Source organism: Phytophthora parasitica (assembly GCF_000247585.1).
Source record: "Phytophthora parasitica INRA-310 unplaced genomic scaffold supercont2.53, whole genome shotgun sequence".
Lineage (NCBI taxonomy): Eukaryota > Oomycota > Peronosporomycetes > Peronosporales > Peronosporaceae > Phytophthora > Phytophthora nicotianae.
The window spans coordinates 237,233-260,713 of NW_008649039.1; the positions used below are offsets into that span (position 1 = coordinate 237,233).

Here is a 23,481-nt window from a genome sequence, read left to right on the forward strand (position 1 = left end):
ACTCGAACCAATATCAGTTACTTCAGGCACCGTTAGTTGTCCTGGTGGGCCTGGATCTTTCGTCGTAAATGTTAGTGCTTCTCCAAACTCCGAGTCGCCGATTGTAGTGTTTAAAGCGGCTTTAACAGCGTAGGTTGTATAGGCTAGCAGATTCCGAATTGTGATCTCACCCAGGGATAACGTTACAGAAAAACTTTTATGCAAAGCCCCTGTAGATAAGTAGATTCCAATAGTGATGCCAGTAACATTGGCACCACCCAAGTCAGCCGGGAGTGTAACAGTGACCAACGCAGTACACATTGACGCTAGCAACAGAACAGGGCGCGATGGTGGAGCTGGGACAGCAGCGTCAACTGTTGTCACGTTCACAAGGTCACTCTCCCATTCTTCTCCCGTCAATGTATCGCAGACCATATTGGTTTGCAACGCCATTACTTTGAACGTGTACGTCGTAAGTGGGAGCAGTGGATTCTCGTTTCTGTCCCGCGTCAATGTAATTGTAGTATTTCCACTTGTTCTCGATGCCATAATACTCGTCAGCTTTTCAAATGAGCCATCGTGAAGAATAAAAACATTGTATTGTGCAATTGGAATCCCGCCTGATCATGACACATAACATTATTTAGACCAGATAATAACCGGATAACTGTAAATGCATTACCCGTATCGAGTGGTTCCTCCAGCTCTAGTTTGATTGCTCCTCCTGAAGTGGCCACACACAGGAAAATATGAGATGTGAAAAAGAACGACAATACGACAGAGTTATACCTGTAGTGCCAGCTGCCATTGGCAATGGTGTCTTGCTTGGATTCGTCCTATTTCCCGTTCTAGCTGAAATAGGAACGCTAAAGCCACTCTTAATTCCACTTTTGCTGATAATTCCAAGCCGTAATACGTAAGCCGTGCTGTGACGAAGCTTGTAAACCGTTGCTACCGATCCATTGACTCGATAAAATGACGTCGTGAACGAGGTAAACGAATCCGCGCGTTGCTCGATTACAAGCACCGATGACAATTCCTCGACAGCCGTGCGTGTTGTATCATCTAAAACTAGCTCCACGCTCCCACCAGATCGAGATGATATACTAATACATTGTGGTACTTGTGGTACAGGCTCGCTGTACACACTTACTAAGGTGAGTGAATTGCTCGGAGGCCCCACACCTTGTGTGTTTGCTGCCTGTACAGTTACATTACAACTCCTTGGAATTTTAACAATACTTAAAGCGACCGATAGTGTGTCTCCAGCTGTGGTGTTCGCTACGTGTATGCCGTTCAGAAAGACCACATACTTCAAAATTTCAGACCCTCCATCATCATTCACTGGGCTCCAATAGATTTCTAGTTGCTGATCAGAGAGCTCCGCAACATTGACATACTCCACTTTTCCGGGCACTGTCACATTCGATGTACGAGCGATTAGCGTCTTTGCGATCTCATACCCGTTGCCCTCGTCAGTCTCAAACTCAACGGATATTTCATAATCTGTAAGCGAAGAGAGTCCACCAACACCAATGGGACCGTTTCCATAAGCGCTCGACACATCACCGGTTGCGTTTGATCCGCACGTTCTCCCACTTCCATCGTCACAATATTTATCGCAAATGTCGGCGTCTAAGTCGTCGTCGATGGTGAACTCGGACAGCGTGTAGAAGCATTTTCCGTCCCCACTAATTCCATAATTGTGAATTTGTCGAGAGTTGATTGCACGCACATTTTGCACAATGAAGTCAACGTTATTTGCGATCCCTGCAGCTCCAGACGAGTACCAGTTCGTCTTGTGTGCAGAATTGAAATGAAAGACAAGGAGCAAATCAAAGTGATCGACATTCTTCTGGTACGAAGCATACACGTCCACCGACTCGCGTGCTGTTCTCCAAATGCGAATCTATCAAAAAGCATCGAAGTATGAGTAATCAATTCGTGTGTAGATAGCACAAGGCTGGATGCTGTACCTCATCCATTGCACCTTGTAAGACACTGGTCTCCGGTCGAATGTTCATGGTGTCTGAAGAAAGTATATATACATCACAATGTTAGAAAACACAGCCTACGTACTAGATCTCTGAGCATGCACCTCGTCCGAGTTGAAGATAGGCATATGTCGGAATATTGCAGTTTTCCTTGCTAAGGCGGCCAGTAGCGATTTCGACTCCGTTCAGCAAGACAGTCACCTCAGTGCTTCCACTGAATACAACCGATAGATGAGTCCAGGCCTGAAGTGAAATTCCGTGGGGAACACGAAGCTGGTTTTGGCAGCGTGATATCAGCAGATACTTGTTTAGAGAAATGCTTAAACTTCCATCCTGTGAACCATAAAGCAGCAAAAGTTGTTCACCACTGGAACTTGAACTTAAATTTTCCACATACACCCAAAATTCGATCGTGAACGCTTCACTGGTCGAAAACAAAATCATTTGCGCACTGCGCACAATCGATTCGGATGTAAAACGAAGCTGGGTCTCGACAGAGTTGCACAACGTTCTGCACTGGCTCAGACTCGAAAATAATATTCGATCCGAACTATCCGTACATGGATACATTGTCGTGGTAGCCGCACAGCCACGATACTGAAGGCCGTCACCTTTGGTAGTGCATCAAAATCATTAGAATATGAAAACAAATATACAATAAAGTTAAAATATTACCTGCGAAGCGTAGTGCTGGTGATTCAGTACTTCCAGCACGTTTCACATAAGCACGTAGAAGAACGGGATCATGGATAGACTTTCCTGTGTTGACCTCGATGTAGATCATACCGCCTGTAGCTCGAAAAAATTCAATCTCCCCAACTTTCCCCTCTTGTATAAAGTCTTGGATCGAGATTGCCTTCAAGTATACTGCATTTTCCTCCGGAACAAATCCACGAAATATAATTTCAGCATTCGTTGCATACGAAAGATCAATAAATGCGTCGACATAGTTCCACTCGTTCCGACTAACGGAAATCGAATTGCTAGACCACAGTTGTCGAATCTCTGTTGAATTCAACACCACGTCCGTTCTGATACTCGTCAATTCTATTAAAAAAAAATGTCGTTAGCACGATTTGATGGGTCAGTAGTAGTAAGTAAAAAAAGTTTCTTCGCACCTGAAGTCATTCGATACCCAAAAGAAAGTGTGGCATTACCCAGGAGTTGTGTTGGGAGGCTTCGGTAAATAGCCTCACCAGCAGTGACGGGTCTTTCCAGTGGTTCATCTTCCAATATCCATTCGATTTCTACTTCATGAATTGTTGAGGACTCGACACTAAGATCTTGAAAAGGGACCACATTAGTTACAAAGCCGATCGCAGAGACACTAATGGCAAACTGCAAAATTCCGGAGAAGTTACTGCTCGGAGTGATAGAAAGGATAACCCGCTTTGCAGAATCCATAACGCCATCGTGCTGGACGAGGAAAAAGTAGCGCTGATCGTCTGGCGAAGGATAGTGCTGGATACCATCTCGTGTGATGATAATGTCATTATCCGTTATGTTCACAGCAACAGCAAGAGAAATGTATTCAATTTCAGGATTCGTTGTGGCCATTGTCGGTATTGTAATTTGAGCTGTTGACCCTTGAAGTACTTTTCGGCTGAAAGAGTACGGGGTAGTAAACAAAGGCTGAGAAAGCGAACGCAGCACCGAAATGACAAAATTTTGCACGAAGAAACATCCAGAATCGGTATTTCCAACATTATTCCACTCCACGATCACATCGACAAGAATGGGTCCATACTGGTATGGGGTGAACGAATATCTAGCGCCATTTCCAGCGTTCAGCATGATAAATGAGGCCGTAGAATTGTAGGACTCGACATGGTAAAAAGGTATATCGTCGACAAAGAAGCTACCTACTCTAGGTAGCAGCGTATTATCCAGAACGAAGGAGATACTTTTTAAAAGCTGCAAGTCCAGCAAACTGCCACCGAGAACCCCGAAAGCGAGAGAAGAAAGAAGAATATCCGTTTTCTTCCCCTTGCGTATGACAAGCGGTCCCCTATTCTGCTCCTTGACTTCACAAAAATGGAGATTATATGAAATAAGGCTGGATTCACTAATTGTCCATAAAGTATTGTCAACACCTCGCACAATTTGAGTTATAGCCACTTCCACAGCGACTCGAGAGGCTTGATCTTGGTTTCCCTTCATTGTCACTCCACTAAAAGATGCGCTAGAACCAGCGTCTTTCAGAAGAAAACTGCAATCTTCCGTCGTTGCATGTGCAGAACCCACCGGTAGAATACTGAAAGAAGAGCAGTTCGCGATGATGATTTCCACACTAGAGTTGGTAAAATCTTCTGAGTAATTTAAAATCAGCTCCATAACCTCCCCGGTGACAGTATTGTGAGCACCCAGGAGAACCTGCGTTGGGGTTAATAAAGCAACGTGAGGAATCACGGTCCAGCTGAAAGGAAATCTAACTACAGCTAGCACGGTGTCATCGGCATTTGTCATCACGAGGCGTATCTCACCGCGGACGGCCTTAAGATTGGGCAGCAGCTTGATCAGCAATATTTCATGGCAAAGATACCTGACAACTGGATTGTGAATGGCAGCTACGTATTGGACACCTTTCGATTGTGTTTCCAGTGTGCCGATGGCGTTTACTACCGAGAAGATCGTAAAGCTCGTCTCACAAAATGTAGAGCTTGCTCCTGCAACGTTTGGTAGAAGGTCCGAAGCTAAGAGACGAATAGGCTCGTCGTCTTGCAAGTCAAGAACCAATGGTAGTAACTCCACAACGATCGCATCGGAGTTTGGCGTATCCAAATCTTCCAACCGACGAGAATTTTGTGTATATTCGTTGTTCTTGGAATCTCGATTATGTAGTTGAGGATTGCTCTGGATGGTCACGAAAAACTTCTTGGAGTATAATAGCACATTTCCTTCCACCTCGATGCCAACAATGACTATAAAATCGCTTTCACCAGCATAATCAGGCTTGATAAAAATCGTTATCAACGCATCACGGCGGCGTATTCTCCAGCGCATCACCGACTCCCCCTCCTCTACTCGTTCACTTGATGAAGCGCCACTAATTCGCGAATATTCAAACGCACTTGTAGTGCTCCATCTTACTTCGACTAAAACCAAATCAAACGCTTCACTTTCTCCTTGACAGTGTCTGATTTCCTCAAGCATATCTTCGAGTCGAACCTCCACACATTCGTTCACCAAGACAGTTATACCGTCATCGCTTTTCAGGATAAAAAAATCTTGGTACCCATCAGATATTGCATTGAGATGGTTCTCAGGTTCAGACAAACGTCGAGGTGATGGCAAAGTGGTCGATATTGCTGCCATAATCGGCTCAATCCCTTCCTCCGCTAGAAAAAGCAGGTCAGAGCTCCTTTGAAGGTCGGCATGATACCCGCAACGTCCCACCGAATCAAACCAGCATTGACTTAGTGGAGCACCTAGTATAACAGCTGTTAGTTGATCAACCCCTCGTGCATTTGAAAACTACTTACCATTTAACAACTCTGTTACCGGTACAAACCACAGCGACAGGATCCCAGTACTCGCAGTGTCTTCGTTTGTCACGAACGAGATTGATCCAGGTGCTTGAGGTGAAAAAATCGTAGGCGGCAAGTCATTCACCATAGTCTGCACCTCAAACATACGAAGAGATATCCTATCTGTAGCCTCAATCTTGTCAAAACAACAATCAGTTAGGTGCAAAAATCACCATTTTTTTCTCATTTACCTTGATAGTTTTGACTTCAGCTTGATTATCCAACGGGAGCGTAAGCTGGGAAATCTTCTTCCGAAGGATTTCACTCGACAATTCTGTCGTCGTGAGCACAACTTGGTCCTCACCATATAAAGTTACATGCAGTGTTCCAGTCGACGTAGTTGAAGAACTTCGATCGGTAACGAGATACAAATCGACGACTAAAAGGTTGACAGAAACGCTATCATATCCAACCAAACACTTTACAAATCGATGCCAAGCTTACCATTGCAGAGATCCCATGACCGATCCAAGACGCCATCAGCGCAGGAATCGGACGGGTCCACCGCACACCCGAAAGTGAAGTTTGTGTGGTAGCAAATAACAGGCGAGTCTGTGCCCGTCAAGACTGTAGGTTGGCACGCGCATCCTGCACGCGAAAGGACTTGGCCTTGAACCGACGCAGACAAAGGAGCGATGCACCACAACAACAGCGATGCTAGCAGGTGCAACAGCATTCTCCGCAGCAGCTTCTTACGATCAACTTGAAGCGTACCTCGCAGCATTGGGTTGAAGCGTGTCAAAGGTCGGGGGATCTTCAGCCGTAAATCAACGGACGGTCGGAGTCACCCGATTCAGAAGTATGGAAACCATCAGCCATGTGAAGTAATTTGTATTGTCTGCTTAGAAATTACCAAATAAAACTGTAGACAAAGTATGTTACTTTGTCAGTGAGCTTCCGCGGCATGAAACGAGGTTGTTCCTTAAACTTTCAACGTAACGGGGGTGATCAGGAGCTGTTCTTGGCTAGGAGTGTAAACTACAGCATTTCTGTCTCACCATGGACGTCATTTTCCACCGTTGGAGTTCGCGTCGATGAATTGGGCCAAAGCACCAACATCGGCGGCGACTGCGTTGTTCTCCCGTTGTCGCTAGAATTCGCTGGACTGATCCGAAGAGCAAAACGTAAGCTCGGAAGACTCACCAGCTGGGAAGACTCTCCTGACAACACTACTAGCAGAGTAACAGCATGGATCTCAAGCGCTTATTGATACTGCAGTTTACATAGGCATGCGTTTAAGTAGTATTGAATCAATCAAAACTATTGATGCAATCGGTTGAAGCGGATTCATCACGAGCTGACTCAGTTCCTGGAGACGAGGTCGCTGTTAGTGACCACCTCTAGTCGCGCAGCTGAACACAAAAGCGGCACGTAAGCGCCTTCGTCAGGGCTAAAGCAATGGCGTCATGCATGCTAGCATAGTTCGCCTTGAAGGCGCCGAACATCAGAAGCGGCACGTCTACCCAACGCCCTTCATGGAACCCTCGGATTTCCTGGGAAAGAAGAAGATCAAGAGATTATCCTACCCTTCAATACCCCCGAAACGGACCCTAGTTCGTGGCCTACCAAGCCATTACAGAAAATCTCCGTCGCCGCGCTCGCTGGCAGTTCACCTGACGCACCTTTGGCGGTGAGGGCGGCGTCCTCGGTTCTCGACTACAATGTTGCATAGGCTCGCGCTCGTTGGTCTCATGAACCAATAAAACGTCTAAAGGCCCTGATCGGATTTCCGTCCTCGATTCGGTTACGTATTGCCGTGCCAATTCTGACGACTATTTTCTATCCTTCCAAAGTGTCCGGGTCGTTATCTTTTGTGAGTGGGCACTGAACAGCGCAAATTGAAGTGCATCGACCAATCATATGCGGCGGTGCTCTACTGGACGTTGGCATGAACCACCTGGTCGGAATGCTCCGTTGTGGCGCGTTGGTAGCGTTCAGAGCTCGCTTGAGTTGACCTGGGGCCAACCCCGAGACGTTCGAAATCAGCAGTGGTCATTGTCGCCATGGGCTGTCTCGGTGTCGAGGTGTTGGCTCAAGCGTCCACGTATAATACACATTTTCAGCAACGCTGGATAATATTCATCGGATTTCGAGGGCGGAAACTTGCGTTTGATCAACCTCTGGGCCAGCGCTTGGGGTACGACAGTCACAAAATAGAAGAGAAGTTTTGCATACTAGCCGTTCGTCCTAAATAGAGTATAGACGACTCGCGACTCGATCTGGGCTGTTACGTTCGACAAGAAACGCCAGAGGTTAGAGGCCGAAATTCGCTCAGTTTCGCATTTGAACCTCCGCGCGAACGCCTCGGACGCAAAGAAACACTACATGCACCGCCTCGCCGTCTGCTTTTAAGTACAATCTAGTAGACAATTTATCAGTGCTCGATCAAATAGACACAAACCATGACAGATTACAGCGCGTCGATTGGGTCGCCTCTTGCGGGGACTCCGTTGACTCCTCGCTCGCTCTCCAGCTTCGGATCCTCGCACGGATCGGACGGGACCGACGATAGTGACGCCGATCCGACTGATGAGACCGAGAACATGTGCGTTAAGGATCGTGAACGCCTCACGACGGTGGCCAAGCGTATGATTGAAAGCCTCCTGGAAGCCACAGATCTGCTGGGTGGAATTCCTTGGACGCTGGTCCACGAGAAGCATGGGATCTCGCTCTTCCGCGCCGACACCACTAATGCCGCCACCAACGTGCCCTGTAACGTCCACGCAGTGTGCAAGTTCGCCTGTGACATCGAAGACGTCGCTGCGTCGCTCATCACGCCGACCACTGCATCGTTCAAGCGGATGATGGGGATGCTGTCCTCGGACTTCCTTGATGGTGCGGTGGTGCAAAACATCGTAGAGCCCACCCCGACCAATCCCTACCGCTACGTTGGTCTCAAGTGGGCCGCCTTTAAGAGCTCAGGTCCGTTCGCCAAGGATCGCGATCTACTCATGCTCGAGTACGTCGATATGATCGAGGATGCACAGGGACAGATGACCGCCTTTCGCATCATGGAATCCGTCGACACCCCCGCCGGGTTTTCCAAGTTTGCCGTGTCGCCCAAGTACACACGCGACCTGGTGCCGCTCATTGGTTTTATGTATCACTCAACCAAGCGAGCAGGCGAGCTGCGTATGACGTACACGTGCAACTTCGACAAGAACGGCGACCTGCCCGCCTGGGTGGCCAACTCGGCCATCCAGTCGCATGTAGAGAAGTGCATCAACGGCATTCTGAAATACACTGAGAGCTTCCGTGTGGGTCGCGAGGAGATTGTGCTGCCTCAGCAGGTAGTACCCATGGGTGAGCAGGATCACTGCCGGATCTGTTCCAAGAAGTTTTGCGTGCGTCGCCGCCGCTACAACTGCCTCAAGTGTGGCGACGTGTGCTGCAGCTCATGCAGCTCTGTTCGCAGTACACATGTGCCCGAGCTCGGCGAGCGTCAGCTTCGTGTCTGCACAGCGTGCGTCATTGAAGCGCGTCGAACGTCGCGCAACACCGCCAGCACGGAACTGTCGGGAGCTCCGTCGTTCACTTCGGCCAGCTCGACCAGCACGAACCAGCTCTTATCGGACACCAACGAGAAACCGCGAACTCTTGGGCGTGCACAAAGTTTTACGGCAACCAGTGGACAAGTCAAAGAGGACACTCCAAAGCGCCGGTCGTACGATAATCTGCTCGACCCCGTTCGCTCCCGTCTCATCGAATACAAAACGTTCTCTTCAGGATCCGAGGACGGGCACGGCGCTAGTACAGGCTCATCAATCGGCGTACCGAAGGCCAGCTTCCCGAGCCGTTCCTTCAGCGACGGACTCGTCATGCGCAACAAGGCTCTCTTTGCAGCCAAGCGCCGTGGCAGCCCCGCAGACCTGGCCATCTCCATTGAAGCCTTCCGTCTGCACCAAATGCGCATGGGCAATGCTGAACGACAGCCCGAGGACGGATCGGAAGAGAATGACCACACAGACGACGAGTCTACTACATCAAGCTCGTCCGTGTCGCCCACGTACGCGATGACGAGGTTGTCACCACTGCACGGACGTACATCATCGTGTCGCCCTAGCCGCTCACGCGTCCAGCTCAATTGCGAGAGCAACCAGGAGCTTTCAGTAGTTGGTAACTGCGAAGAAAAGTTCGAGTTTAACGAGGCGATGGCCCGCGCCAACAGCATCATCGTCGCTGCCAACTACGCCAACAATCTGGCCCAGCAAGCTCGAAAGCTCTCGCACAACCGTGTGGTGGCGTTACAACAGGAACACGAGTTCATGGCGCCCATGATTCGGAACGGTAACAGCAAGAGTCCAGTGGTGCGTCGTCGCCCTCGTCATCGCCGTCACGGCAGCGACTTCGAGTCGGTTCCAGGTGCTGGGGCGGTGCTGTACTCCGAGTGAAGGTGCCTTCCATTTGAATCTGTTGGAAGAAATATGACGACGGCGATGAAAAAGAAACAAGTAACCAAGCGGCCGACCGTGAACTAGTTAGTTGGTCGAGTAGTGTAGAAGAATTATGCGCGGCCGCAAGTGGATAGTGCAGATGTCAGTATATGGATCAGAAGCATGTACACGCGCGTGAGGTGGCGAAGGCGAACGAGCCACACCCAAGTGAACTTGCATTATTAGTACTGTATCGTAGGAAGCTTCAACATGGGAATTGAGCAGCTTTACTATTTATTTACACTCTATGGAACACGCACGATCTGCCAGCCCACCAATTCGTGTCGTGTCCATCTACGGATGCTTCTCAAGACGGCACATATCTTCGCGCACAAGCTCTGCTTGGTTTGTGGCACGTGCAACGGTGGAGTTTTGCATCCAACTTGTGGTGCTGTAAACAACACTGAGCAAAGCCCGGCAACGTATATTTTTTTTCGGGGATTGGCATGATGGCACGCGCGCGAGATTCAAGCATGAAAAGCGTCAAGGCTGTGGCAAAATGTGGTCGCGTTGGGCTTTACATATTCAGCCGGTATTAATGGATTTGCAAAGCTGACGAGACTGTTCCTAGAGCTAAGCTTCGATGCCAGCTGGGTTCTAATGCACTGCACAGCGCACTCGACGCCATGCTCGCAGCGAGCCGAAATAAAAGAGAAAAACACAAGGCGACGCAGCGCAGCTTCTACCGCTTGTCGAGGCGCTTTTGACCTGAAGAGGGGTGATCCTCTCGCCGCTATGTGTTCCTCCTTGCTGTGCTCAGCGCTTACTGCTGGGGCTTGCCGTTGTACAGGCTCTTAGCGTAGTCAGGGAAACGGATGAACGGAGGGTACTCGTTGTTGCCCTTGCCGTCCGTGTACACGTCCTCGAAGGCAGCAGACGGGTCCGGCTTGCCCGAAGCCTTGGCCTCCTTGGTGGCCTTGACAACCTCGGCACGCACCTTCTTCTCCAGCTCCTTGATTTCGTCAGCCGTGGCAAACTCAGACTCGATCATACGCTTCTTCACCAGCTCAATAGGGTCACGCGACGCACGCATCTGCGAGATCTCGTCACGGTTACGGTACGTCACACCAGGGTCCGACATGGAGTGACCGTGGTAACGGTACGTGTTCATCTCGACGAAGATCGGGCCGTTGCCCTCACCGCACCACTTCTTCAGGAACTTGGTGCACTCACGCACGGCGAGCACGTCGTTACCATCGCACTTGATACCGGGGATCTTGTTACCCATGGTGTAGTAGTCCGTGTTGTTGGTCGAACGCTGAATAGACGTACCCATGCCGTAGTGGTTGTTCTCAATGCAGAAGATGATGGGAAGCTTCCACAGAGCGGCCATGTTGGCAGCCTCGAACACCTGACCCTGGTTAGCGGCACCGTCACCGAACATGGTGATGGCACAGGGCATGGGGCCGTCGCCCTTGTGGTTGTACTTGCTGGCGAAGGCCAGACCAGCACCCACAGGCACCTGGGCACCAACAATACCCTGGCCACCGTAGAAGTTAGTCTCCTTCTTGTAGAAATGCATGGAGCCACCCTTGCCGCCAGTAGCACCGGCCGCCATGCCGAAAAGCTCAGCCAGAATGTCCTTGACCGAAGCACCACGGGCAAGCATGATGCAGTGGTTACGGTACGAGGTGATCCACGAGTCCTTGCGGTCCAGAGCAGCCTCCACACCGGTAGCCACGGCCTCCTGGCCGTCGTACAGGTGGCAGAAACCGCGGATGGTGCGGGCCTTGTACTCGTTGTCGTTGGTGATCTCCATACGACGCATCGTGTACATGAGCTCGTAGTAGCTCAGCAATTCCTCGCGGTTGGTCACAGCGAAGTTGGCCGGGCCCTCCTCGAGACCTAAAAGTGAAATGAATGACCATCACTCTGCATTAGAAGGGAATTACAGTGGATCGGATCGCTGATGACGTACGGTGCAGCTCGAACGGCATGGCGAACTCGAACTTAGCCTCGCCCGAGGCGTTGGCGGCGGCGCTGAAGGCGCGCGTAGCAGGCGCGGCGGTGCGGGCCAGCGCGACGGAGCGGCGAAGCATCATCATCTCGGCTGACTACTTTCTGCTTGGAGGAGGATTGGAGAGTGAGTCCAAGCAGCGCTCATATTGGCCGCAAAACCGCGCAGGACCGAGACTCGATTAAGTGCGATTTCCCCTTCCTCTCGACCAATGACGTCGCCGGATCAAATCATCCACAGTGTGCAAAGTCAAAGAGGCACAGAGATGATGGATAAAGCTTCCGACGTCACTGCGTGCGCGCAGGAGCGAGCTTAAAGAAAGAGAAAAAGAGTTCTAGATGAACACGGTTCCTATTATAGGTGGTCGTGGCATGCAAAATCATGCAGCTAGTAGCGGCGAATACTACGAATAGTGTACTGCACGCCGCAAAAGGCGTCGACGACAAAGCTTGGAAGCGACGATGGGAAGATCGATTAGACTTGCTTTTTCTAAAGTGATCAGCATAGACGCTTCTTGTCGGGCGATTGGGTGAAAGTTGCGAAGTTATCCATCATGTTTTTCATCCAATCCTGCGTTGATTCAAAAGGGACACCAATTCCTGGACACAACTCTGTCCTGGATTTGGTGTCCCAAAACTCTGATGCCCGCCACCAAGCGCAAGGCGGAAAACGGCGACGCCTTGGCTCCAAGCGCCAAGCGGCGTAAATGTCCGTATCTGGACACGATAAACCATCAGCTGCTGGATTTTGACTTCGAGAAGGTGTGCTCCACCAGCTTGTCGGACCAGAACGTCTACGCCTGCCTCGTATGTGGCAAATACTTCCAGGGTCGCGGTCGCAATACCCACGCCTTCACGCACTCGGTGCAAAGTAGCCATCACGTGTTTATTAACCTGCAAACGGACCGCATCTACTGCCTGCCAGACAACTACGAGGTAGTAGACAACACGCTCAAGCCCGTACAGGATGCGCTGCGTCCGAGTTTCGAGGAAACGCAGATTGCCCAGCTGGATCAGAACCGTATCCTGGCTCAAGACGCCTTCGGAGTCTCGTATCTGCCGGGTTTCATCGGTCTTAACAACCTCAAGCACACAGATTATATCAATGTGGTTGTGCAGGCGCTGGCTCACGTGCCGCCCCTGCGAGACTTCTTTCTGGCCAACAAGATGGGCAAAGTCAAGTCCAAGCTCGTGTTACGATTCGGAGAGCTGCTGCGTAAGATGTGGAGTCCACACAACTTCAAGAACACGGTGCGGTAGTTACAATGGCTTTGTAATGTGGTTGGTAGCTGACGAGGTAGAAATATTGTTTTCTCTTACGCAGATTAGTCCTCATGAATTGGTGCAGGAGATCTCGGTGAGCAGCAAGAAGAGGTTCCATGTTGGAACGCAGAACGAGAGTGTTGAGCTCTTGGCGTGGCTGTTGAATGAGCTACACAGGGTACGTTATAGGATTAAATGTTGTGTTTAAATCGTAGATACTTACGAGATATGGGGTGCCGTGTTTGAAGGGACTTGGCGGATCACACAAACCGGGGAGCAGCATCATCCACAAATGCTTTCAGGGTTTCGTGGAGGTAACCACGAATGATGAAACGAAAGCTGCGTCGGCAGATCCTACAGAGCGCGAATCTGCTGTCTCCACTGTGGTGTCACCGTTCTTGTACGTATAGGAACGTCTATTGCTTATTTGTTGTTGCTACTGACTGCATTGATTTACTCAACTTAGGATGATGTCGCTGGACTTGCCCTCGACGCCGCTGTTCAAAGATTCTCAAGGTGGAAATATCATTCCTCAGGTGAGCCGAGTAAATGGGACTATTGTGTAGGCGATGCTTATGCTGACACTGTTGATTGATGCTGTGGAGTAGATCCCGCTGTTCACAGTGCTCGAGAAGTATAATGGATCCCGCGTGACACACGTGCTTCAAGGCTCTCACCGACTGAAAAAGACGTACCAAATCGACTCTCTGCCAGCGTACCTGATCTTCCACGTGAAGAGATTCACGCGAAACAACTTCTTCATCGAGAAGAACCCGACGATTGTTAATTTTCCAGTCAAGAATCTGGAACTGCGGGATTATCTGAAGCTGGACCAGAATCTGCCAACCGAGGAGGAGCTTCGCGAAAAATCGATCCCCGAACTGCGAGCTCTTCTTCGCAAACACAATCAGTCGACTGAGGTGCTATTGCTTCTATGTCTCAGGCTGAAGCGTACGAGGTCTAAATGTTTCTCTCTGTCGTTTGTGGTGCCAGGATTGCGTTGAAAAGGCTGACTTAGTCGAAAAGATCTTGCGAGTTACGCTGCCGTGCACCAAGTACGCTCCGATCCTGGCTGCGTTACACTTCACAATAATCTTTACTCACTCTTGTTGTCACTATTTCAACAGATACAACTTGGTGGCTAATATCTGCCACGACAGTCCAGTGACAACTGGCCAAGAGGCAGCGCTCCAAACGAACCCTCTGACCGAAGGCAGCTATCGTGTCCACGTCCAGAATAGAGTACGTGGTTTGAGAAGCTGTTGTTTGCAAATTCAACAAAAAAACTGATGATGTACTGTGAATTTATCTGTCATAGGCAACTGAGCAGTGGTACGAAATCCAAGATCTGCACGTGCAGGAAACGATGCCACAGCTAATCGGCGTATCCGAGTCGTACTTGATGATCTACGAGCGGAAGGCATAAACTTTGGAAATAGAGCTCACGAATCGCGCTTGTCATACTGCAGACACTCCGTACTGTTCATTCCACGCAACCAGGTCCTGTATCGTTCTTGAGGATACACTTGGACGGACTCGTGTGAGCGCCACCTGAAAGTCAGAAGCGTTGATTCCTCGTACGTCCTCGGCCTTGACGTTTGCTACTCTCGCTCCAAGCTCGCGAATTGGGCCTAGAGCAGCGTCCTTACATACAGCTTTGAGATCGCTGCCAGAGTATCCTTCTGTTGCCTTCACGATCTGTTTGAAATCTCTGGATGACATAGAGAATTTCTGGCTACTTAGTAAATGCCGAATAAGTCCTTCGCGAGAAGAAGCATCCGGGAGAGGCACTGCCAGAGAGCCAACGAAGCACCAGTTAGACATTGGCACTGCCATTTTCACTCTTCTAGGTGACGTACCATAAATGCGCTTCTCCAAACGGCGAACAATAGCCTCGTCGAGTTCCTGGGGAAGGTTTGTTGCTCCCATGACAAGAATTCGATCCTCTTGTGACGACGCGGCTCCATCAAGCTCAGTGAAAAACTGCAACAGCAACCAGTCCGTCAGATGGCTGCGTTATTGCCCTGATGCTTCGTATCGTACCTGGTTCTTGATTCTTCTGCTTGCGTCGTTCTCGGACGCTGATCTAGTCGACAGCAAGGCGTCGATCTCATCCATGAACACTACAGAAGGCTGCAACTCTCGGGCCATCTCAAACAGCGCTCGAACCAGTTTCTCGCCTTCACCCACCCACTTGGAAGTCAGAGATGACGCAGAGATACTGCAGCAAACACCCGTAAGTATAACACAGACGTACTTCTCGAGTAACGCATGCAACAACTCCGAACTAGTTCATACTTAAAGAAGGTTGCCTTGGCCTCTGTAGCGACAGCCTTTGCCAGTAAAGTTTTTCCTAGTAATGCATCAACAAGCACAGCGCTGTCAGTTCACACTTCGTGTAGCTCGTAATGCACGCACTCGTTACCTGTGCCTGGTGGTCCGAACAGCAACACCCCGCGTGGTGGCGCTCGTAAACCCGTGAATAAATCCGGACGCAATGTAGGCAGAATGACAGCCTCCTACTTATACATACGGTAACACAATCAGTGAGTCTTACGTATAACTTCAACATTTAGTTCCACCACGTCGCCAAACCTGCAGAATCTGCTTTGCAATTTCCAGCCCCGCAATATCCGTCCAATGCACTCCAGGTGAATGGTCCAACACTTCATCTAGAATTGTATGAGCATGCTCTGCATGCTGCTTCGAGTACCCTGTTCTCTGCTGCCAAAATCCACAACAAACAGCACAGCAATGTCAATCTCTCCGTTTTCTTCTTTTTGTTTGTTTGCGGTCTTCCAACCTGTCGACCACTAGAAGTGGGAGCATTGTTCCCCTGCGTATTCGACACCGATGCATTCTGCGCATTGCAGTAAAACATACGTAAAAAAAAAACTCACGAGCACTATTTCCCAATACTCTTCTCTGGACCGACCTGTGTTTGCTGCTTGCGCGCCTGCTCCGCCATCCATTCCTTGATGTGCTCGGCACGTAGCATGTACTCGTTAATCTTTTGGCGCATATGCGTCTGAGCTTCTTCATTTGGCAGCTCTACACTCCGATAAATGTCAGAACCAGTGTTTAATGGGGATTTTTATCACTTCAACGTACGAGCCATCTGCGCCATCATCTTTTCGATGCCCGACGCATACAGCTCCACTGCCTCTGCGTATTTCCCAGCTTTATCTGCCGCCACCGCTTCCTCTATGATCTTCTGGATTGCATCCTCAGGGCGACGAGCGCGCCACAGGAACATGCTCTCTCTAGATGATATTGAAGAAATGAGCTGCAAATATCCACTTCCAATAACGATAAAAAATCCACAAAGTTTTATCCAATCATTGAACCTTGAAATTTTGATTAAGCCAATCAGCGCTTTGAAGTCAACGAGAGGCGCCACCACAATTTGTTGAACGTCATGATGTTGCGGCGAGCTATAACGCAGATCGCACGCGCGACAGCTCCTGCCCGTGGCTACGGTGTGCGCTTTGCCACGATCAATGGTGTGATCCTATCCACCACCCAACGCTCTCTCTCGTCATACTTATATCGACATCTAACTCCTAGAAATGACTATGATATGCAGGGAACCAAGTGCGCACGGGTATGGCGCTCGAGATCGATGGAAAAATCTACCGCGTGGGCAAGAACCAGCACGTGAAACCCGGTAAGGGTGGAGCCTACGTCCAGGTGCGTTGAATCGCTAGTTTGGATGTAGAAAATCCATGCAGAAAGAGACTCACTAAACGAGTGTCCTGCTGCAGGCGGAGCTCAAGGAGATCAAGACCGGAGCCAAAATGAACCGCCGCTTTCGCGCCGCTGAGAGTGTAAACAAAGCGCCTCTGGGTCCCGATGAGCCGTTCCAGTTCCTGTACTACAATGGAGATCATTTGGTTATCATGCACAATGGCACCTTCGAGCAGGTAGGTTGTGTCTTTAGCATTGATGCTACTGGATTCGAGAGTAATCTCTTGAATAAATGGGCAGATGGAGATCGAACGTGATCTATTCTCGGGTCGGCAGCTGGACTTCCTGCAAGAAGGCATGACGCTGTCGTTGCAGATCATCGAGGGCGATGTGCTTTGGGCCAATATGCCCGAGCACGTGACGCTCGAAGTGACGGTACGAGAAGTGTATATTACCTTGTCTTCTAGTCTCTTTCGGAATGGCTGAATTTGTGACGTTTCGGTAACGTTTATTCGCTCCAGAAAACCACCCCGAAAGGTGTGGCGGATACGGCGCTGAGCGTCAAGGACGCGACGTTGGAGAACGGTGCCGTAGTCAAGGTACCGCTCTTTATCGAGATCGGCAACAAGGTCAAGGTGTCTACCGAGGACGGTGCGTACGTGGACAAGCTGTAGCCATCGCTTACATGCAGAAGAGGCCTCTACATTGTCACAATTACCACCATTGAAAAATGATGTGTCTTCGTGGACAACTTTGGGCCGATTGACGAGACATACATGACAGTTATCTTACCGCCGAAATATAATGGCAAGATTTTCTGAATGCATGACCAGCGCACCACTGTGGTGACCACAGCGTAGCAGCATCGACCACTTCGACCGTCATTCATTCAGTTCAATCGAATGCTAACTCAACGGCCGAGACAGAATCTCAAAACCGAGTGTAACCGTGGCTGGGGATCATCACGTCCTCGGCCTCGCCGCCAATCATTGAAGATCGTAGCGGTTTCATCAATTGCCGTCGCAGTCTGAGCATGCGACGGCAGCGCTAGTGTCCGGTCCGAGTCAAGCTTGGCGGAAGAGGAACGTCTCACCTCGTGCCGTTAGTTGAGGATCTAGAAGCTCATCGCGCGCCGGCTTCATTGCTGATCCCAGTCGACTGGCTGTGCACGGCCCTGAGTACTCAACCCCGCGACCTTTTACAGTACAGCGTGGCGCACGTCTAACGAACGTCATTCATCCTTTTGTCAGGTCCTCCACATATCCAACGTTCAGCTTCAGTATGGCCAATTCCACAGATAAAGCATTACCATCTTCGGCTGAGCACCAGCACCAGACAGGCGACTGTCCGCACGCCGTGGCCTCCACTATTATTCAGCGTCACCGCGACAACCGTCAGCGATTCGATTCGGCCGACTACGTGATGGCGCAGATTGCTGCTGGCCCGTGTGCCGGGTGCACGTGCGGTAAGTGCGCGCCTTCGGACGGCACCGAACTAGAGCGAGAACCGGAGCCTGGTACTGCGGAAGCTCGCGAACAGCTACGGTGTCTGCGTTTGCAGCGCTTCGACTCTGCCGACTGGGCCTTACAGGCTCAGCGCGCGCAGCAGAATCCGCAGACAGACTCCCCAGCGTCAGAACCCGGGAACGTTGCGCAGATGCTGATGGACCGACATGCACTCAAGACCTGCGCTTTGGTGGGTCCCCAACCGGTCAAGACCGACGACAGTGCCAACAAGGCATAGGCAAAAGAAGCAGCAACCTTGTAGCTACTATCCTCATTGAAACGGCATAATATACAGCAAAGTTACGTATCTACGTCCTTTAGACTACCAGATAAGTCGCTGTATCATCTGCGCCTGGTTGGAACAGTTGCTGTTCATGTTTACCCGCTTTGAGCACGATGGCGCAGCCAGCACTGAAGGCGTCGAGGCTCGACATGAGCATTCGAGGACCCGACCTTGGTCGGCGTCGACAATGCGGCTGGATATAGCCGCGAATTATGTCCTGGGACTCCCAGTGGGAGGTCTGCCAACACGGACCGGCACTGGTTCTGTATAGCCGTCCCACCAGTTGTAATGCGGCAGGAAGATCTCAAGCAGCAATCTTCTGACTCAGAAATTGTGAGCGTCGAGCACTGAAAGTCTCCTGGTCAGGTTCTGACCTTTTAGTGCGATGCTAGACTCGCTAAGGAAGCACGCATTAGGTACGCTCAACTTAAGTAGAATTTACTTATTCCTTATGGTATCAACCCCAGTTTAACGCTTTCATGGATCCATGCCAGTGATTCTCGTCGCCATCCTGTTCGCCACGTATCGCCTATCACGGCTGGAGGGCGAACGCGGACGGCGGGGGGCAAATATCGAGCAGGAAGTGCGTTTGTTATCTGCATGTTCCTTTGGATCCGATGTCCTCTGACGTCACACCTTTCGCAGTTCGAGACCGTCGTAGGCTTCCTGCATCGACATCTGGACACCAAGTACCGCGTGCTACGCATCGCCCCACCGCCGCATTCAGCAACCAAACTGCACGCGATGATAGTAAACGCTGGGTTCGCCATCCCACACGTGGGTACGGCGTTGCCTGTCAATTTTTTCTTTGCTGGTACTTGACCTGCTTATTATTTGGTTTGAGCAGAAGCTGAAGTGTTCGTGGATCAGCAGTTTGCACTGGATCAAAGCAAACAGAAGCGAAGAGATCGCCAGCCTTTGCCGCCTGTACACTTTCGAGTATATGACACCGATGCGATGACATCGATTGCTGAGGTATTCTATGTTGCTGTCGTCCGGAACGTGTTGCCACCGTCTAAACACGAGTAATATTGCAATTCAGACTCTCCAACAGCGGAACCTCATCGCCTCGTACGAACAAGGATATCAACCTATCTAAGCATCGCATTGGAGAACTCGATCGCGTCGCTATTGGAAGCTGGACTTAAAGGTTGAACATGTCGATCTCCTCTTCCTCTGCTTCTGCTTCATTTCTGCTCGTGTTGCTGCTTTCAAGGGCTTGTTGTAGCTGGGCATCGGACTTCCAGCCGAACTGAACGACTGTAGCTGTGAGGTTGTCAATACTGCCTTTTTTGTACGCTGCCTTGACGATCGCATCAGCCGCGGCCTTGGCATTGTGGAAGTGTGGTAAAACAATGTCCACCGCGTCTTGCTCGCTCAAGACGTCCCAGACGCCATCAGAGGCTAGGACAAGAAACAAATCGTCATGTTCTACAATTACTCGCTTCACCTCTGGCTCACACGAAACCAGCGGTGTCGGAGTCTTCAGAGATCGGTCGCCAAATGCTCGCGAGACCGCCAAATACGTCGTCTTCTCACGTTCCATGGCCAAACCAGCACCAGCTGCGGAATACACGCGGGATAAACCTGCAATCTTTCCCACAAAGCCACCAGCTCTTTCAATTCTCTGCTGTTCATCGGGACGATCCGGTTTGTGGTCACTTGTCAGCGCTACACCTCGGCCTCCACGACACATAACAGCACGGCAGTCACCTACATTTACCGTGTAAAAGGTCAATCCTTCACTGTCCTCTTCATCGCTAAAGCCAGCTGTGTCCGCTAAGAACCAAACCAGTAGAGCCGTAGAACCATCTTGCGACGGATTCTTCTGCAAGATCTGGGAATCCATTCGTTCGAAGGCCTCTTTGAAGGATTTCAAGAAGTGACTGTGCTGTTCCTTGCACCATTTTCGTCGCTCTTCCAGGCGTACTGCTTGCTCAGCGTTAATTTGTAATACTTCGCTGTCTAATTGCGCGATAGTATCTGCGAGTTGATCGACCAGAGCTTGTATTTCATCAACTGAACTCTCGGAATCTGGATCTTTCAGAGTTTCCAGCTCTCTAAGTTGGTGACGCAGTAGTTTTACTTGCTCAATGATAGCATTTCTGCGAGCTTTCTCTTGATTCGATTGCTCATGGGAGCGTTCCAAGTCAGCGAACGCTTTTCGTCCGATGCTTTGCCGTATCACAGAGGCGACAGATTTGACAAGATGTCGCGATAGGAAGTCTGCTGAAAAGGTTCCACCGTGACCATCAAAAACTCCAAACACTAGTCCAGGAAAGAGCTCCGCGGAAGAAACTTGACGATCCTCATTGCTTGTTTTCATGCCAGCCCATGACTCAGTCGCAAACCGCAGTCCAGGAATTGAGAAGCATCCATGCTGCTCCTGCACCAAAGGCTTAACTCGATCAACTTGTTCCTTATTACGCGAAGATTTTGTCTGTTTGTCGCCCTCAATATCGTCATCATCACGGAACTTTCGCTTCGACATTGTCGACTTGGGAGTCACAACTTGTGACCCCTGACAGGCGTTTAGATTTCGTTTATTCGGCTCCTCCTTTCGTGCATTTAGCGACGGTCTGCACTAAAGGCTAGCGTTAGTCTAGGTAACTCCATACCGTCATAGGACATTGGGTGATTCAAAACTACTCAACGGAGTGGAGTTGAAGCCCAGACTTCACAGACGAAGCCCCAGCCAGACCACGGTCGATGTCGCACAGCAGCGGGCAAATACTGGTTTAAAAGCAACAACAAAAAATAATCACCACGTCAGCAACAATGAATGCAGACAAATGCTTGATACACATACATGGAATCGGGGTGCGTTGTTGGCCATTGAACCCACAAATCTTCAACTGCGCTAAGAGCACGTTCATGAATCACCACCACACAAATCGCGTCGTATCCACCCGCTGAGAACATCAACACTTCCGGTTAGCTGAATTCACACAACTCAAATATACCAGTGCTCATGTAAGCGTACCTCCAGGGACCCCAGCAAGAAGAACACCAGGGATCGCTAGCGTTGCGTCGAGGATAGCAGTCTGCTCGGGTGGCTCGATAGGGACTCCAGCTGCAGCTCCCATTTCGCTATATAGTGTCATGAACAAAAAGTGTCAGATTATCATCGCATCAGCTTCTAAAACTAAGTTGAGCTTACCGCATAAGGTCTCGGAAACAAGAAAAGGCTTCACTGAGTTTCAGAAGAACGGCCCCAACCTTAGCGTCTGTCGTACTCCACTATACACACAATGGTAAGCTTATCAAACCATTACGAGAGAACGAAAAGAAGGCAGATATGCACCTGTTCACCGCGTTGAGTAGCCAAGGCTTCCCAATTAATGGGAGTGTTGTCGTTTTCTTCCAGCTCGCAGATTTCCGCAAATCCCTGCTCGACCTCTAGATTGTGGTGGTGAATTTCATCCATCACTCTCTTTGCTTCACCAGGTTGCTGTTTTTGCCACTTCAACACCTGTCGAACCATTGACACAGTCGCTGAACCAGACGACACGTCTCCCATCAGTAAGTGGAAGCTTGAAGGCAGGCGAACAGGTTTCTACCGGTACATGCAACAAATTTTAATAAGAAACGATAAAAAGAACCAGCATCAATGTCCGTAAACTGACATACCACGCGGTTGGAAGTGTTCCACAACGTATGGTTCGTAATGCAACGCGCAATTTCATTGGGTCTCATCGCATCTTCAGACGTGAATTCGTTCAGAATTGATGCCGGGAAACGCGTATACTGCTGTGAACCGAAGCAAGCCGCCGAGACATCAAAACCGCTTCCGATCTGTAAAGTTAGTGCAAGTTATTCGACCATACTATCTGGAAAATAATCTGTCGATCGTACCTTGCGCTGCACGTAACAGTGACTTAACTGGGCAAGGTTGTGAACCACTTCAAGGTGCTGTTGCTTCTCATCGAAGTTCATGTTTGGCACAAAAAATGCCGCAAGAGCCGCAACCAGGGACGTCACGAGAGCGGCAGAGCTCCCCATACCTGTCTTTAGAGCAACCTGCTTGCCACCACGCTCTAAACACGACGGTAAGACACTTCTTTTTTTCACATACTTAGCATCTTTAGGTAACAAATCAAGCCTACCTTCCATTGTGGGAGGAAGGAATGCCTCGAGTGCCCTCAAGTTGTCGCGACGGAGTGGCAACTTGGCATCTTGCAACTACACATCCAAACCAGGGTCAGCACCATCAAAAATATTCACAATAAGTTTCCTCTCACCCTCTGCACTTGCGAGTAGAAGTCATTATCACCCCGAAGCGTAACATGAACACCCAACTTCATCCCTTTTAGCCGTTGGAACATATCATTGCTCTTGAACTCCTCCAATCCGGCAATGCCATTCACCGCACATAGCACTGTCTCCTCGATGTACGAGTTGCGATGCGAATTCTGCCTGTCAACAAACCACAGTCAAAATCTCCTTCCAATTAGCCACCACAATTTTGGATTTCGTCACCTGAGCTGAAATCGGAATCGTCCGCCGCCATTTTCCTCGATCCAACCGTCAATTAACTGATCAAATTGCTTACTCTCCACAGCCAACGAGAACAGTCGACGCCATTCACTTGAGGAAGCAGGAATTTCATCCTCATCACCCAGAGTCTGCAATATACGACATGGATCTTAGTGCTTTACCAATAGACACGTTTTTTTATCCGACTGTCGAAAATGTACCTTGGCTTCCACTTGAGAATAAAACCTCGCAGTGCTGGAGAGAACGAGCCCCGAATACTGCTCGTCCAGCACCACGTACCCTCCAACAAGTAGCACCTTGCCAGGCGCAGACACACATGCAGAGCGAAGATTCATCATGGTTTCTTAGCCACGATGA

The 23,481-nt window shown here is 49.9% G+C and overlaps 12 protein-coding genes across 20 annotated transcripts; 5 read left to right on the forward strand and 7 right to left on the reverse strand.

The window, feature by feature from the left end:
- Window positions 1-1,131: 1,131 nt before the first annotated feature.
- Window positions 1,132-2,545, reverse strand: PPTG_23831 (hypothetical protein; the record flags this gene model as incomplete). Its single annotated transcript, XM_008913396.1, has 4 exons — window positions 1,132-1,180; window positions 1,293-1,888; window positions 1,956-2,008; window positions 2,078-2,545. Coding segments are annotated over 4 exons (1,166 nt in total), but the record flags the coding sequence as incomplete, so codon positions are not given.
- Window positions 2,546-5,447: 2,902 nt separating this feature from the next.
- PPTG_23832 (hypothetical protein) lies at window positions 5,448-6,224 on the reverse strand (the record flags this gene model as incomplete). The annotated part of the gene is made up of 3 exons (XM_008913397.1): window positions 5,448-5,636; window positions 5,692-5,879; window positions 5,945-6,224. The coding sequence occupies 3 exons, from the start codon at window positions 6,222-6,224 to the stop codon at window positions 5,448-5,450; spliced, it is 657 nt and encodes a 218-aa protein (XP_008911645.1).
- A 90-nt stretch (window positions 6,225-6,314) lies between these two features.
- PPTG_23833 (hypothetical protein) lies at window positions 6,315-7,635 on the reverse strand. The gene is made up of 2 exons (XM_008913398.1): window positions 6,499-7,635; window positions 6,315-6,427 (listed from the first exon to the last, which is right to left on the reverse strand). The coding sequence occupies exon 1, from the start codon at window positions 7,503-7,505 to the stop codon at window positions 7,374-7,376; it is 132 nt and encodes a 43-aa protein (XP_008911646.1). The 5' UTR covers window positions 7,506-7,635; the 3' UTR covers window positions 6,315-6,427; window positions 6,499-7,373.
- On the forward strand, window positions 7,553-10,210 carry PPTG_16087 (hypothetical protein). Its single transcript, XM_008913399.1, has one exon. The coding sequence runs from the start codon at window positions 7,903-7,905 to the stop codon at window positions 9,889-9,891; it is 1,989 nt and encodes a 662-aa protein (XP_008911647.1). The 5' UTR covers window positions 7,553-7,902; the 3' UTR covers window positions 9,892-10,210.
- On the reverse strand, window positions 10,050-12,029 carry PPTG_16088 (pyruvate dehydrogenase (acetyl-transferring) E1 component, alpha subunit). The gene is made up of 2 exons (XM_008913400.1): window positions 11,852-12,029; window positions 10,050-11,778 (listed from the first exon to the last, which is right to left on the reverse strand). The coding sequence occupies exons 1-2, from the start codon at window positions 11,976-11,978 to the stop codon at window positions 10,697-10,699; spliced, it is 1,209 nt and encodes a 402-aa protein (XP_008911648.1). The 5' UTR covers window positions 11,979-12,029; the 3' UTR covers window positions 10,050-10,696.
- Window positions 12,030-12,471: 442 nt separating this feature from the next.
- On the forward strand, window positions 12,472-14,888 carry PPTG_16089 (hypothetical protein). 4 transcript variants are annotated; one of them, XM_008913401.1, is made up of 8 exons: window positions 12,472-13,140; window positions 13,214-13,330; window positions 13,401-13,552; window positions 13,619-13,688; window positions 13,761-14,072; window positions 14,146-14,207; window positions 14,280-14,394; window positions 14,471-14,888. In XM_008913401.1, exons 1-8 carry the CDS (start codon window positions 12,532-12,534, stop codon window positions 14,576-14,578), a joined length of 1,545 nt encoding a protein of 514 aa, XP_008911649.1. In that variant the 5' UTR covers window positions 12,472-12,531; the 3' UTR covers window positions 14,579-14,888. The 4 variants fall into 4 exon arrangements, with proteins under 4 accessions (XP_008911649.1, XP_008911650.1, XP_008911651.1 ...); XM_008913402.1 differs by having other exon boundaries at window positions 12,472-13,330; XM_008913403.1 differs by having other exon boundaries at window positions 12,472-13,330; window positions 13,761-14,207.
- PPTG_16090 (hypothetical protein) lies at window positions 14,340-16,453 on the reverse strand. Of its 5 annotated transcripts, XM_008913405.1 has the most exons (9): window positions 16,264-16,453; window positions 16,088-16,203; window positions 15,956-16,012; window positions 15,748-15,876; window positions 15,578-15,671; window positions 15,451-15,505; window positions 15,196-15,373; window positions 15,012-15,135; window positions 14,340-14,942 (listed from the first exon to the last, which is right to left on the reverse strand). In XM_008913405.1, exons 1-9 carry the CDS (start codon window positions 16,406-16,408, stop codon window positions 14,611-14,613), a joined length of 1,230 nt encoding a protein of 409 aa, XP_008911653.1. In that variant the 5' UTR covers window positions 16,409-16,453; the 3' UTR covers window positions 14,340-14,610. The 5 variants fall into 5 exon arrangements, with proteins under 5 accessions (XP_008911653.1, XP_008911657.1, XP_008911656.1 ...); XM_008913409.1 differs by having other exon boundaries at window positions 15,012-15,373; XM_008913408.1 differs by having other exon boundaries at window positions 15,956-16,203.
- A 120-nt stretch (window positions 16,454-16,573) lies between these two features.
- On the forward strand, window positions 16,574-17,513 carry PPTG_16091 (translation elongation factor P; the record flags this gene model as incomplete). Its single annotated transcript, XM_008913410.1, has 5 exons — window positions 16,574-16,655; window positions 16,739-16,842; window positions 16,917-17,075; window positions 17,140-17,274; window positions 17,361-17,513. The coding sequence occupies 5 exons, from the start codon at window positions 16,574-16,576 to the stop codon at window positions 17,511-17,513; spliced, it is 633 nt and encodes a 210-aa protein (XP_008911658.1).
- A 607-nt stretch (window positions 17,514-18,120) lies between these two features.
- On the forward strand, window positions 18,121-18,582 carry PPTG_16092 (hypothetical protein; the record flags this gene model as incomplete). Its single annotated transcript, XM_008913411.1, has 1 exon — window positions 18,121-18,582. The coding sequence occupies one exon, from the start codon at window positions 18,121-18,123 to the stop codon at window positions 18,580-18,582; it is 462 nt and encodes a 153-aa protein (XP_008911659.1).
- A 294-nt stretch (window positions 18,583-18,876) lies between these two features.
- Window positions 18,877-22,256, forward strand: PPTG_16093. Of its 2 annotated transcripts, XM_008913412.1 has the most exons (5): window positions 18,877-19,043; window positions 19,122-19,210; window positions 19,273-19,408; window positions 19,475-19,602; window positions 19,670-22,256. In XM_008913412.1, exons 1-5 carry the CDS (start codon window positions 19,013-19,015, stop codon window positions 19,724-19,726), a joined length of 441 nt encoding a protein of 146 aa, XP_008911660.1. In that variant the 5' UTR covers window positions 18,877-19,012; the 3' UTR covers window positions 19,727-22,256. The 2 variants fall into 2 exon arrangements, with proteins under 2 accessions (XP_008911660.1, XP_008911661.1); XM_008913413.1 differs by having other exon boundaries at window positions 19,475-22,256.
- On the reverse strand, window positions 19,772-21,118 carry PPTG_16094 (hypothetical protein; the record flags this gene model as incomplete). Its single annotated transcript, XM_008913414.1, has 1 exon — window positions 19,772-21,118. One exon carries the CDS (start codon window positions 21,116-21,118, stop codon window positions 19,772-19,774), a length of 1,347 nt encoding a protein of 448 aa, XP_008911662.1.
- On the reverse strand, window positions 21,171-23,462 carry PPTG_16095 (phosphomevalonate kinase; the record flags this gene model as incomplete). Its single annotated transcript, XM_008913415.1, has 12 exons — window positions 21,171-21,206; window positions 21,282-21,360; window positions 21,437-21,539; window positions 21,611-21,717; window positions 21,788-21,867; window positions 21,932-22,183; window positions 22,258-22,422; window positions 22,483-22,664; window positions 22,734-22,809; window positions 22,869-23,043; window positions 23,107-23,252; window positions 23,325-23,462. 12 exons carry the CDS (start codon window positions 23,460-23,462, stop codon window positions 21,171-21,173), a joined length of 1,539 nt encoding a protein of 512 aa, XP_008911663.1.
- Window positions 23,463-23,481: the final 19 nt, after the last annotated feature.

Bases quoted from the DNA above. Each gene is read 5' to 3' on its own strand.
- PPTG_23833 (XM_008913398.1), bottom strand. From the start codon at position 7,505: ATGGCGACAATGACCACTGCTGATTTCGAACGTCTCGGGGTTGGCCCC.
- PPTG_16087 (XM_008913399.1), top strand. From the start codon at position 7,903: ATGACAGATTACAGCGCGTCGATTGGGTCGCCTCTTGCGGGGACTCCG.
- PPTG_16088 (XM_008913400.1), bottom strand. From the start codon at position 11,978: ATGATGATGCTTCGCCGCTCCGTCGCGCTGGCCCGCACCGCCGCGCCT. The intron at 11,779-11,851 runs GTACGTCATCAG...TTTCACTTTTAG, and splicing joins CATGCCGTTCGAGCTGCACC to GTCTCGAGGAGGGCCCGGCC.
- PPTG_16089 (XM_008913401.1), top strand. From the start codon at position 12,532: ATGCCCGCCACCAAGCGCAAGGCGGAAAACGGCGACGCCTTGGCTCCA. The intron at 13,331-13,400 runs GTACGTTATAGG...CCGTGTTTGAAG, and splicing joins TGTTGAATGAGCTACACAGG to GGACTTGGCGGATCACACAA. The intron at 14,073-14,145 runs GTGCTATTGCTT...TTGTGGTGCCAG, and splicing joins AACACAATCAGTCGACTGAG to GATTGCGTTGAAAAGGCTGA.
- PPTG_16090 (XM_008913405.1), bottom strand. From the start codon at position 16,408: ATGTTCCTGTGGCGCGCTCGTCGCCCTGAGGATGCAATCCAGAAGATC. The intron at 15,877-15,955 runs GTTGGAAGACCG...GGATTTTGGCAG, and splicing joins CCACTTCTAGTGGTCGACAG to CAGAGAACAGGGTACTCGAA. The intron at 15,506-15,577 runs GTAACGAGTGCG...ATGCATTACTAG, and splicing joins GTTCGGACCACCAGGCACAG to GAAAAACTTTACTGGCAAAG.
- PPTG_16093 (XM_008913412.1), top strand. From the start codon at position 19,013: ATGCTAGACTCGCTAAGGAAGCACGCATTAG. The intron at 19,211-19,272 runs GTGCGTTTGTTA...CACCTTTCGCAG, and splicing joins GGGCAAATATCGAGCAGGAA to TTCGAGACCGTCGTAGGCTT. The intron at 19,603-19,669 runs GTATTCTATGTT...ATTGCAATTCAG, and splicing joins CGATGACATCGATTGCTGAG to ACTCTCCAACAGCGGAACCT.